The sequence below is a fragment of the Schistocerca americana genome, chromosome 4, assembly GCF_021461395.2.
Source record: "Schistocerca americana isolate TAMUIC-IGC-003095 chromosome 4, iqSchAmer2.1, whole genome shotgun sequence".
Classification (NCBI taxonomy): domain Eukaryota; kingdom Metazoa; phylum Arthropoda; class Insecta; order Orthoptera; family Acrididae; genus Schistocerca; species Schistocerca americana.
Genome location: NC_060122.1, coordinates 125,957,309 through 125,971,413, shown reverse-complemented (window position 1 = coordinate 125,971,413; position 14,105 = coordinate 125,957,309). Strand labels below are relative to the sequence as shown.

General features: G+C 42.6%; 1 protein-coding gene and 1 non-coding gene across 2 annotated transcripts; one reads left to right on the top strand and one right to left on the bottom strand.

The window, feature by feature from the left end:
* The first annotated feature begins 6,172 nt into the window (after window positions 1-6,172).
* Trnas-cga lies at window positions 6,173-6,246 on the top strand. Its single transcript has one exon. It is a non-coding gene; the product is annotated as a tRNA-Ser (tRNA).
* A 5,652-nt stretch (window positions 6,247-11,898) lies between these two features.
* LOC124613297 lies at window positions 11,899-12,912 on the bottom strand. The gene has a single exon (XM_047141993.1). It carries the CDS (start codon window positions 12,910-12,912, stop codon window positions 11,899-11,901), a length of 1,014 nt encoding a protein of 337 aa, XP_046997949.1.
* Between the last annotated feature and the right edge of the window lie 1,193 nt (window positions 12,913-14,105).

Here is a 14,105-nt window from a genome sequence, read left to right as displayed (position 1 = left end):
GTGTGTTTCGCTTAAATACAAATATCGATGAAATTGTTATGAACGAACTACTCTAGTGAATACCGTAGCGAGTTTTTCTTTCATAAAATTTTTATTTAGATCGTTATAAGCAGTAACGCATGTTTCTTAAACGGTATTTTCATCTAAAGTGTTATGAACAAACTCTTCTAGTCAGTGCCGTGGCACATTTTTCTTGAATACCAGTGTCATTGAAGTTGTTATGAGCAGATTTCTATGCTGGGCATGTAAGATTAGTAATTAATTATATAATGATTGCGGTGGATCTATATTTTGGGCAAGCTGCCTTTCGTAATTAGTAATTGTAATGGATAATATGGCACATTTCTGCAAGGAACACAAATTTTATTTAAATTGCTGTATCTCCATTAACATTGATAAGCTAAGCTTCGTAATTAATAATCTAGTTAGTACTGTGGTGCATTTCTCTTAAACACAAATACATTTGAGTAATTCTGGAGAGATTTAATGTGGCTAAGTTTATGGTGAATAGTTACCAATTGGACGAATGTTGAAGCCTTTTGGAAATATTTTATTTTATTTGGAACATGTGTTTACACTAAAATTATGGTCAATCTTCATGCTTAATAATCAGTATTTTAACTGAGTATCGTGGGCCATTTCATAAATTGTGTGACGTAATTCAGAACGACTCTTGTTCTTTCTTAACCATTTTAAAAGAAAGAAAATTGCTTATTCATGTCCATTTAGTAACTGATGAAAGTTGTGTAAATAAATTTATGTCATGACGCAAACTGTGTGTGATGTTGCTGTTATTGGGCTAGTTCTTCCCACGCCACAGCCTTGTGTGCTGACCCTTGTGACGTCTCCTTGTTAGCATCATTTAAGGTGGAGGTGTTTACATAGTAGGCACATACATATCGACATAAAGTGTTGAATTTTTCTTGGCCTATCCTATCGCTTTTACCAATTTTCAGATTTGTTGTCCTACCAAGTAGTTAGTTTACAAATTTCCTGACCTAGTGCCCCACTATTAACATTTTAGCGACTATGCTGTGACGTCATGTTTTAAATTGTCGAAGTATCTTACCACAGCACATGTACGACACGTGCATGGTACATGTGTGGTGTACGCATGGTGTTACGTCTGTGGCAAAGGCCATGCCTCGTACATGTTGTACAAAACATCGGCCAGCGTACACTGATTAAAGTCCCGAGCACGAGGGCCATCCACGCCATATAATGTGAATCTAATGCGTTACAGACACCTGTCCCCCTCTCTCACACTGACTCTAAATTCAATAGACCGTTGTGAAGCAGCCAGCACCAGACCTGGCTCCGTAACAACAGCAAAAGCATCTAAGTATAAACATATTACGTAATAGAACGTCATAGTGTTATTAATTTTTACAATAGGTGAGCACATCTCCACAGTAAACAGGCGGTAGTTCCATAAGTCGTGAGTAGAAGCGGTAGTATACGACCTGATGCCCTTGCACTGTGTTGATGTCGTCTAATGCACACATGCAAATTTGGTGGGTTTTGCTAATATCAACCATGTTATTATAACAAAAAGAATTGACAGACTTCTCCTTCTGGCTGACTGCCACTACTGGGGTGCTTCATACTGGACCTGAATACAGATACCGGAGAAATGATGGCGCCCACACAATCGAATTATAAAACCTTACTGAACTCAGCATCTCGCCTTTAAGGTTAGGAAGAAGAAGCAAAAAGATGTAAATAAACTGTCTTACATTTTCAAATTATTTTGCTACATTTTCCAAAACTGTGGCATGTGCTGTAACACAAATAAGTCTCCTGGAGAAACAGCCAGCAGAAATTGCTTAAGAATTTCTGCAGAAAAGACAAAATTTGTAACAAACGTTAAGGATGGCCAAAATTCCTGTAAACAGATATTTTCCAAATAGAGAGGGATAGCAGAAGCCGGAAAAACATTGCGAGCAGAATGCAACATGACATAATTGCATATAATCTGTAGAGGAATTTACTCACCAGCAAGAAAATCTGTCTGAAAATAAGGAAACATATCATGAAAGCTTTCCTTTGGTGTGTTGCCTTATACGGATGACAACATTGACAATGAGAAGAGAACAGAGAAGGTGGCTCGAGACCCTGGAGATGTGGTGCAATAGAAGGATGGTGATGATCACCTGGAGAGGCAAAGTAACAAATGAAGAGGTGCTTAGAAGAGTACAGGAAACCAGATCTCTGTGGAGGCACATCCAAACAAGGAGAGACGAACTTGTAGGGCACATTCTACGATACAGCAACATCACTGGAACAATAGCAGAAGGAGCCATTGAGGGAAGAAATCGTTAGGGGCGACCAAGGATATCATACATGCAACAGATTATGAATGACGTTCGAAGTAATATGGACGTGGAAATGAAGGGGGAGGCAGACAGAAGAGAGGAATGGCGCTCTGCTGCGAACCAACTTCAGGGTTAAACACTAAAATAAGAAGAAGAGTGGGTAAAAGAATTCAAATATCTAGCGGGGATAACCCAAGAAAGTGCTTTGGAAAAACCGGCAGTAGAGGACAGGTTGCATAAAATAGGGAGAACATACGGTATAACCAAAGACCTCTGCAATAAAAGTGCCTATTTGGAACTACAAAAATGAGACATTAAAACACAGTAGTGAAGCCAGAACGCCTATATGCAGGAGAATGCCTGGCATTAAACTATAATTTAAATACATTAGAAGTACTGGAAGGGCGAATTGTAAGGAAAATATTAGGACACAGAAGAAGGTTGGAAATTACGAAATTACGAAGTAATGCTGAAATATACCAAAATATAGAAAATAGTTAAAACGTAATGAGAAATTGAAGACTCGTTGTTTTGGACGTTCATTTTGAAAGCAAGACAGTAGATTAACTAATATTATTTTCAAATATTTGTGGGGTAACAAATCCACAAAGAGCTGGGTCAACGAAGGGAAAAAGGACGTAGAAAGAAACAATACAAAAACACAAGATAGAAACAACAGGAAAACTTTCGGGAAAAAGTACAGAAAATTGAAGTATTCCAAGGTAGGGTAGCTAAAAAGACTGGTTAAAAATACTCTTGAGCCGTGGCGGCTGGCGCTAGGGTGTTCTACTTGCATCGCTGATATCGAAATTCGGCTTTCTTGCTATCTTTGACTGTTCCCCTCGGCGGTTTTCCGAGTGAACGTGTGACGAGAGAGTCTCCAGTCGGCGGTCAACGAGCCAACTTACCGTGGTGCATGGGGGCCTCGCCGTGCTCGCCGCCCTTGTCCTTTGTCGTGCCGGATGTACGGTGCCGATCACTGGCCGCCTTGACGTGCAAAGTTGTGGTGGGGGTTCGTCGTCCAACGCCGAACAGCTTCCCAGCTCGTAATTTGCAAGCTCCAAGCTATGTATGACTTTTATTCTGTATTTAACTAAGAAAATTGTTGAAACTTATTGTTGCATGTGTAGCTGCCGGAGATGGTTCCGAACTTGGTTCCACATTGGCTATTTTAAGGAGGTTGATGTTCTTCGTTTTGTTTCTCATCATCTGTGGAGTGTGTGTTTTAAGTGGTTTTCATGGAAATTTTAACTTGTTTTATAACATATTGACCGCTTGGTGACTGACTGCCTTTGTGTGCGCGCCCGGCAGCCGTAGAGTTAATGGTTTAATCATTTGTCACGGCAGGATTTGGTATGTTTTTTTAATGTTGAAAGTGCCTTAAGGCAACTGGAAGTGATCTGTAAGTTTCATGCTAATTTACTGCGAGACGGGTAATGTTGGAGTATTGCTCCATAAGAATTTGGGGGCATTCTTATTATGCATTCCAGTGTGGCTGTGATTTGACCTTGTTTTCATTGCAATATATTTGTGCTGCAGGACATTTAAGTCTGCTCGTTTCGTGGCGTCAGTGCGGTTATGGATTCTTGTCAGGACGGCTCATTGTGAGGCCGGTCGGACTATATATAAATATATACCCCCTGCTAGTAAGCCTGTGCACAAGCCGTAGAGAGTGAACGCTCGTATTGCCTGTCGGCCGTAGCGTTATTCCTTCCAAATACTGTTGTGGGCCTTAACGCTGTTCTCTAGGTTAAGCGCAATTTGGGAATCATTCCGAGTAATTATGTCTGTTAGTCAAGTTGTTAATATTAGCGTTTCTGTAAGTTATTTTACTGGTTGGGTTATTATTAGCCATTCTTATTTAACACTTACGTTAACCATTTGTGTATCTTTAATGAATGTGCACCTTGTTTTTCTTCCTTTATGAAGTTGTGCAAGCCTGGTTGGCCCACTTTGCTTTCTTAGTATAAGCATGTTTTACTGTGGACCTTTATGTGGGCAGTTCAGTTTTATTAAGTTTTAAGATCATTTTTTTTTTATGAAGTTGTGGTATTATGTGGCTGTGTAAATTTGGGTTGGAAGTACTCGTATATAGTGTTACGAGTCTTTTGAGATATGGTTAAACAAGAACGATTGTTTATGACTGATTTTTCACCGTGCCTACTATCTATGATTTTAGTTTAGTGCGCAAAATATGATTCTTATTCGTGTTTATGTAATTCAATTAAAGTAAAGGTTTGTATATTGAATCAGTAAGAGGGCAAATGTCCCAATTCAAGTTTATAATAAAGTCTGTTCTGAGGCAAATTAAAATTAAGAAAAAATCACAAGCTTGTCCATCGCCAGTGATTCCTGGCTTCCTATTTCCTTTAAATAACTGTGGTGAAATTGTAATTTTTGATTTTCTAAAGAATTGAGTAGTACCACGGTTCAAGTCAAGACAGAAAGAAGAAACACAGAAATAAAGCATATAGGAAGAAAAGAACAAAGAATGTGGTCTTCAGATGCTCTATTCGCAATAGGGAAAAAAAAGGTCCTCGATGGTTTGGGGGCCGAGCTTTCAAACCACTGGTGCACTAGAGACCCTCGGGATATCGCAAAACTCGGAATGCCTTTCGTCGTGGCTACATGGGTGTGGGGGGGTCGGAAGAGAATTCAGGAAACGTTGATGTTTGCGAAATATAAGAGTTTCAAGTGCGTGAGCACACGTGGCGTCAGTGATCCTGCTGCATCTTATGTCAGCATTACTGGAATAATCTATAAGTCGGAGTTATCCAAAACCTGCAATGATCCTTTACTAGCGTAACCACATTCGGAAACCGATTACGTTGATACAGTCATTTGAAATGCATCTGTAATGAAGTATTGATCGGAGTGACTTAGACGTGATACTTTCGACTTCTCTAACATGAAGGCGCTTATTGTTCCTTCTTTTTTATTGTTTACGGAAGTTTCATATTTTCACGTTTCAGCTGAGGACGGCGCTTTTTGCACATATCAGCGACTGTTATGTAATCACACATTTGCTACAACGCCATAACGAGTTTGGATCTAGGAAATTTAAAGGCGACAGGGAACCAGAAATGATGTTGTGGACCTGCAAAAGCATTCGATATCTAAAAATGGTGCGGGAAATTCTTAGTAAGCTGTATATAAGCTATAGGGATACATGCGCAATATAAAATATGTAAAAGTACCAAGAAACTACAATTTCATTGGAAAAACATAACAGAACCCATCCAATTGAAAAGGATGATGTGCAGCCTTATCATCCACTGTTCAATTGTTCATCAAAGAACGATGACCGAAATAAGAGGAAGCTTTACGATTGGTATTAAAATTCAAGGTGAAAGGATATCGAAGATAAGAATCGCTTATGACACTGCTCCCTTCAGTGAAAGTAAGGAAGATTTATTAGAAAACCTGTTGATTGGAATGGTGTGATGAGCACTTTATGTGGATTCTGAGACAAACGATAAATGAAAGTAACGTGAAATAGCATAAACGAGATAAAGATACTGGTGGAATTAAAGCTGTGAGGGCGGGGCGTGAGTCGTGCTTTGGTAGCTCAGTGGTAGAGCACTTGCCCGCGAAGGGCAGAGGTCCCGAGTTCGAGTCTCGGTCCGGACTACAGTTTTAATCTGCCAGGAAGTTTCAATTCAGCCTCACACTCCGCAGTAGAGTGAAAATTTTATTCTAGAAACAATCCCCAGGCTGTGGCTAAGCCATGTCTCCGCAATATCCTTTCTTCCAGAAGTGCTAGTTCTGCAAGGTTCGCAGGAGAGCTTCTGTAAAGTTTGCATGGTAGGAGACGATGTACTGATGGAATTAAAGCTGTGAGGACGGGGAGTGAGTCGTGCTTGGGTAGCTCAGTGGTAGAGCACTTGCCCGCGAAAGGCAAAGGTCCCGAGTTCGAGTCTCGGCCCGGCACACAGTTTTAATCTGCCAGGAAGTTTCATTAAACGAGATAAAGTTCAAATCTGGGAACCACGTGGTAGTGAAGAGAATCAGTTCTGCTACCTTGGAAATAAAACAACGCGTGACCGATGAAGCAAGCCATTTCTCGCTAGAAGAATACAGAACATAGGCCTTAATTTATTTGAACACAGCACTGTATGGAAGTATGGGAGTGCATTACAGGATATGGGAAAACCGGAAAAGAAGAGAATGGAAGCGTTTGAAATGTAGTTTTACAAAAGGACATTGAAACTTCAGTGTATTGATAAGGTAAGAGATGATTAGCTGCACCAAAGGACAGATTATGGCTGGAGAATGTGGTAACACCAACTGGAAGACAGGACAGGATGAAAGGGCGTAAGTAAAGACACCATGAAATAACTCCAACGGTACTAGAGGGATCCGTAAAGGCAAAACAATATAGAGAAAGGCAAAGACCAGACTATATCCAACAAATAATCGAAGATGTTAGGTATATGTGTTACTCTTGGATGAAGTCCACTGCTGGGGAGGGAAATTCGTGGCTGGTCGCATCAAATAGAACACGAACGAATGGGTAACCAAGTGTCTGTCCAGATGTCTTTTTTGTTTTCATCTGTTTGTAGGTGTAGATATTTCCGTCACATAAACTCAGTTACTGTGGATGTTCATGTACGATTAATAGTATATTATGTAGTCTACCAGTAATGGCTAGTAACCAGGAAAACTTCCGGATCACACACGAGACAGTCTGCGCTACGTGATTAAATATCATCATTTTAACTGCGAAGACAACGAATTACTGGAGCCTCAACAGGCATACATATGGCGTGGAAAGTCACTGTAAGATGAAGAACGAACAGTTTCCCAAGGAAAATGGCGTAGTTCCACTTTTACCGCAGAATCGTACTGTCACGAAGTTCCTTGTGGTTTTGGACGATTTTTCTTAAGTTTGTGTTACCGCAAGGTGCAAGACTTTAGACTGCCAGGAGATAAACTACATATCCGGCACCGTCAATGAAACCGTTTAAATTTGTACTTATATTTATCAAAGTGCGTATTATGCATCTGAGTTGCATAGAGAAGCAGCTTAGCATTCATCTCAGTTGTCCATAACTAACTGAAAATTTCAACACGCATAGCTGGCGTACGCTCCCCTGTGTTGGTCTGCTCAGCAGATCGGAGTAGTTGCGGTGTTGCCAGTTACTGTGTCAGCGGATGAATTTGACATGGAGTTTCTTGTGAATACCTTCTTTTTGCCTCAACCGGCTTTGATTCTTGCGATTTTTCCTTCTGCGACGAACACACATATTCGACATTTGGAACAATCTTTTGCGCTATGTTTGTTGCTAGAAGATGGCATCTGAAAAATTGTTGTCAATTATGTAACTTTCGGAAGTGATTAAGGCAGACAGCAGACACCGAGGACGAATAGCCCCTATATAGAATATGCTGTCTACAATATCCTCAGTACATTACGTCTATGTGTCATTCAACAGCTGCCTCAGAATATGGTAGCATGACTCAAAAAATGGTTCTGGGCGCTATGGAACTTAACATCTGAGGTCATCAGTCCCCTAGAACTTCTAACTACTTAAACCTAACTAACCCAAGAACATCACACACATCCATGCCCGTGGCAGGATTCGAACCTGCGACCGTAGCAATCACGCGGTTCCGGACTGAAGTGCCTAGAACCGCTCGGCCACAGAAGCTGGCGGTAGCATGACTGATATCGTCTATAAATATTTAGTGAATTGTGCTTTGATCAACTTGCATAAACTCCCCGTTTGGGTACTCTGAAATGTCACTTGCTTCTTCGTAATTGCTACTTCAGCACCTGGTGACCAAATTTTTAAACTTTATTTCTTACAGTACTATTTTTTTCTTTCGTAATATTCCATTATTTAATCATGTTGACCATTCTCTATCACTTTCATTTAACATTCCTCCTAATATAAACTTCCTATTAATTTTCTAGTTCGTAATATTTTCTTATCCTACATTTTAGGCATGTGTTTACGTGGGAGTTGATGAGACAATGTTCTCCTGTTAGCAGTGTAGGACTGCTTGTGGCTTTTACTTTTCCTTACCATTTCCACTTACGTTGATATAATGTGTCAGTCAGGAAATCCTTACTCTGTCGAAGTATATTCCATTTCCTATAAGTAAACGAATGGTTGCTTAGAGGCGGACATTTATTACATAAAGTGTATTCGTTATTTTTAGGTCGCTGAAAGTGAAAAAAGTGATTATTAAACCATCCGTTGGTATTGCAAATATTTCCTCTAAAAATTATAACTGCTGTACGCAAGAAGTAGAGGCATTTACAGCTCTTTAGGTTGAAGTGTTACTTTTTTTCGCTTCATTTCATTACTTTCAAGTAATAACAGTTTTGATGTCGACAACTGTGATATTAATAACGATACCGTACTTTTCATTGATCGTCTGGTGAGGGAATAGGTGGACTCCAATATTTATTTTGTGTTACGTGTCACATTCTCTTTTCTCCTTCTCCAGCCTTGTATGATTCATCATATGGGAGTGAGTACAGGCTGAATTTAGCAGAATAAGAGCGGACCAGATGTAGACAAAGTGGTGTATAGGCAACACCAATTAAACCTGGTGAGCAAGTTCAGCAACGGGAAGGTAGCACCAAAGATAACATAGCTGGCGGTGTGAAAGTCGTCGGGTTGGTCACAGGGGTGGTCGTCGCACCCGCACCACCGAAGTTTGAACTGGAGAGCCGTTGTCGGGGAGCGCGCTACGTTCTGGGTCTAGCGGGACCTTCAAAGATGAGTCGACGTAGCCGGGTGAAGCTCCACATATTTGGCTAACAAAGGAAGGTCTCGGAATGAATCATTTCATCGTGAAGAGCGCGAGTGATATTGGTTTTAAACTTAATTTTGTCAGTGGAAGTTTTAATTTCGGGTTATTATCGTGATTTTTCTGGAATAAGTGACAGAAAGTAGATACTTAGTCCAGAGTGGATGTGGAGTGTGGACCTTCAGTTCACGCCGTTACTTCGTTTGCAACAAGCTTTTATTTGTTGTTCATTTATGCAAAATGTTCTCCTGTTGCTGTAACGGTATAATTTTGGTATATCAGTTAAATAATTTTAGGTCTTCTCTTTGGACGATGCTATAAAATAGCAATATTTTGGTTAATATACTGCGTGATACAACCACGAATGAAATAACTTTTGTCTCAGGAATACGTAATCACTCCATCTCTTTAGAAAGCTTTAGCAGATACACTTTCCTCTTTATTCGTTTTGGTACTGGATTATCTTTTTTCCAAAATATAAAAACATAAACTATTATTAAAAACCTTTCATACTGGCTGTAATCACTAAGTCCAAGTTTTCTATAACCGTGTTATAATTATATGGTCTGTGCTAACAATGTGTGTGTTAATTATCTTTGCCTTTAATACGCCTACTGATAAATGAAAATCGCGATTTATTTCGCTAATGTTTAGGCTTCTCGTGTTAAAAAGTACTTTTAAAATTAGCGTCAAAATACAAGTGGAATACACCTTTAATAATGAGGGGCATTCGCGCGGCAAATCCGCATTGTGTTACTGTAATATAACCATTTGAATTGCGGATGGTAAAAGGAGATTACGCACCACCTGTGACTACATACAGCGTACGGACATTAAATGTTGTGAAATTTAACGCGCAGACAGTTATTCCGTGAGCTCGTGTGTCATGCGATAAACACGAAACTTGCTGCCCGACTTCTCTCGTGATACTTTTGCGCGGTTGCATTATTAATTTTGCCGTACTTTAACAGTTTGACTGGGAAAACAACGACGGACGGCTGCCGGGATTTTCGATGCAGACCTTTATGTGTTTAGCGTTTGTCGGTACGAAACTTTATCTGCTCTGAAAACAGGCAAAGCCATCAAAATGAGATTTAAAATATTCATTCCGATAGAGATCTCATCACTGACACGTCCATGAGAAAAGTTATGCTGTGCAGATAACAGCCTTAGAACTAACTGACTATCCTTTCACGTTACATGCGGTTTTCATTTTCAGAACTAGGTTGCGATAAAGACCGCAAACGCAAAAATGGACGAGACAGTGGGATATTGCAGTTGTGGTATATCAAACAACTTTAACCGGTCTGCCATTGTAGCTTAAAATTTACTACTCTGTGACTGTCGGTCAGCTGTTTCCGTCGCACTACTCAGCCAGAATGTTTCCTGAAAGACATTAACCGAAAGACACACGCTACTGACTCTCATATTCACCCAATTTTACCCAATTTTTTCATGTGTGTAATTATAGACTTCGGTGAAGTCTAGTCAAATGTGTGATGTGGAATAATATGACGTCACAGTGTACGCTTTTATACCAATTATTCTTTTCGTAAAAACTTGCATTTAGGATTATGTGAACATTTCTCACAAAATGTTCCTGTAGGAAACTGTGCAAGCACTATGTGGCAACTATCTTATTATACATTCAATCAGATGAGCTACGAAATTGTCTGTGACAATCACTATCTGTAATCGCCGAACCAATTTATGTACAAGCCGTTTTACAAGTTGTATTACACGTTGAAATAGGTCACACACTGTCCCTATTCCTCCAGTGCGAATATTATCGTGGATTCGTAATTTATCGTATGTGCACTATTTTGCGCTGTCTGTATTTTACTGTGTAGTGTGCGATATCCCTCAGACACGCATGCATTTGTGAAGGAAAAGACGTTTTTACGATCTACAGCAGCGTGGGAAAGAAGAGATGTACTCGCAGTTGCGAATACCATTAGAATTCAGCTGCACCATTTATTGTTGAGATATGAAAATTTGTGCCGGACCAGGACTCGAACACGAATTTCTCGCTATACGGGATAGATCACCTTAACCACTTTTTTAAAAATCCTCTTTTGTTCGGTATTGTTCGTTGGGTTTGTTCGGGGTGAATATCCCATGACAGTCGCTGAAGTCCGTCGTTGATCCCTTTACTCAATTTTTTTTATTATAGAGGTCAGCTAAACCTCTGACCGAACACGCTGAACTGCCGGTGTTCTAGGCATGTCCTTCAGACATGCCTTCACGTCTGACGGAATGCACACTGGTCCTATCTACTGCTCTATGAAATGGAAGAAACGTTTTCGCAACTGCAGTTCACTATTGCAAATACATTTCTACTGTTATTGTCGAGATGACAGAATATAACTTGAAGTTGAGCGAGAACTGGTGATGTGTATTCGACTCATGTGATACGTACATTATTCAGTTTCTTATGTGTTGAGGAATATTTTTATAAACTAATAGAATCTAATCAAAATATCCACGGGTGTGCTGCCGGTCTATAGTGTCCAACGGGCACAATATTTCGGCGATCATACATGTCGCCATCATCAGGTGAACTGACGGACTGAGCTCCTGTGAACGTGCCGGCACGGAGATCCGTACGCTATGGCTGCTCAGGGGGAACTGGGTTCGGTCGCGAGTGGAGTGTCGGATGGGATATCTGTATCCCTCGTTTGTGATTCGAAGGGCCGGACTGCTCGAGCCCATACCTTCTGTCGGATAATAAGGGTTTCGAAATGATGGGTTTAGGAGAATCGTGAATAGTGTTTCTTTGGATGTTGGTAGGATTGCATTGGTAGGACAAATCTGGTATGACTTAGGGTGTGGATTGATCTGAGATCGGGATAGGTTCGGATATCGACTTCTTCTTGGCTTCTCTGGCCCCAACGTGTCGACTGCGTTGTGGCTCGGCGAACGAACTCCCCCCCTCGAGGAGGATGGCGAGATCGTTCCCGGCGTCTCGTGGTTTGGTCTGGACGGCTGTTGGCTGTCGTGAAACAGCTTTCTTCTGTTCTTCGACGGAGACGGAGATCGGGGCTGCGTGTTCCTTGGTGGCTGCCTCAACCTTTTCGGAGGCGGCCAATGCAAGCAACCCTTCCAGGTCCTTGGAGATCCGCATCGTCATCTTCTTCTTGGAAGGTGGCGGTGCTGGATCTGGGTCCGTTTCCATAGCGTCCATTTCGTTTGCGGGCTCCCCCCCCGTTGGGGTTGGAGCAGGTGGGGTGAGCCGCAGGACTTTGGCGGCAGAAGCCACTTCAGCCCGCAGCCGCTGGATTTCCCGATGAGCCGCGGCCAACTCGTCTCGTAGGGCGGTCCTCTCTGCCGCGAATGCGGCTTTGAGGTCCGCTACTGCGGCTTCGGTGGCCGCACGAAGCTTGTTGTGCGGCACAGCGTCGTCATGGTGGCGTTTTTCGGGGGGCGGAGGGGCCCCCTGCTGCTCCTGGTCCGTCCCTGCCGCAGGCGCTGGCCCGCGGTCGGAACGGTTTCTTCGTCGCTTCCTCTTTCTCTTCTTGTTGCCTCCGCGACCCCAGTTAGCAATGTAACTGCAGCCACGGAAGCTCGCGACGTGCTTTCGTCGGCAGTTAGCGCACTTTGGCGCTACGTCGCGCGGCTTTGTGCAGTCGCGGGTGTCGTGCGGCTCCGCGCACTTCATGCACGCAACTTGGTTGCGCCGGCAGTATTTAGCCACGTGGCCAAACCGCTGGCAGCGGAAGCACTGCACATCTCGACGTGGTTTGCCGCCACCGAAACCGAGCGCCTCACTAAAGACACGCTCCATTACGGCGGCAACAATGCGGCGGCTCGGCCTCCCATCTCTTCTGGGCGGCATCTGAGCCACAACAGCGACGGCAGCAACACCAGTAGCAAGCGCTCCGCTCTAGTCAGCGTCTTCCCACACAGTGGCCTGGGTTCGGTCGCGGCGGCGGCCGATTTAAATACCCTCCGCCCGCGGCGCGCTCCCTCCGCCGTCCGCGCCCCGCACCACGGTCGCGCGGTGGAACAGATTGCGACGGCGTCTGAGATGACGTCGGTGTGATGGCTCTGTCCGCCGTGGTCGTCACAACTATACGTTTGCTCGATTTACTCTTGATTAACCCAATCGCTGGCTCCCAAGCCTTGCTAAAATTATAGCCACAGTCACGGTTTATGAGGTCGTCATTGGTACGAATTTCGATGGCCTCTCTAACAACGCTGTCCCAGTATCTCGACGTCTGTACCAGAATCCTCGTGCGGTCATACTCCATGGCGTGATTTTCCGACAAGCAATGTTCAGAGACCGCCGACTTGCTCGGATACATCAGTCGAGTGTGCCTCTCGTGTTCACGGCATCGATCCTCGACGGTACGCATCGTCTGACCAATATACGACTTGCCACATTGACACGGAATCTGGTGCACGCCGGCCTTCCTCAAACCGAGGTCATCTTTGGCGCTCCCCACCAGTGCACGAGTTTTATTTGGAGGACAAAACATAGTTCCGACCCGGTGTTTCTTCAGAATGCGGGCGATTTTCCCCGAGAGTGCGCCTGTGTATGGAATAAATGCAGTGCCTACCTCCTCCCTCGTGACTTCATCCATCTCAACAGTTTGTGCTGCAGTGGTTGGGCGGACAGCACGTTGAATCTGCCACTCTGAGTACCCATTTTTCGAAATACAGAATTTAGCTTTATTAGTTGAGGGGAGAGAGTAGTAATTGTTTTGGAAGAGTTTAAGGATCTTGTACATTAGAGAAGAATTTCACGTATTATTTTTCTACAGTTCGCATACAATTTGTGTCGCCCAGCTGTGATTTACTGAACACTACTAACGACAGACAGGTTCCAAGTTGATGACCGTCATCATCACTGCTCTAGCTTGCTATCACCTTTTATTTCTCAACCTCTAGAAAGCCGATTCGCAAACGAATTTAATTTAATAATATCAGTTAATGAAGAATTCTGGGACACACCAGAGAAAATACGAGAGCTTCGATTTTGCTGTCTGAATTGTTATGTGGCGTTCAACACAATTGGAGAATTCAGAA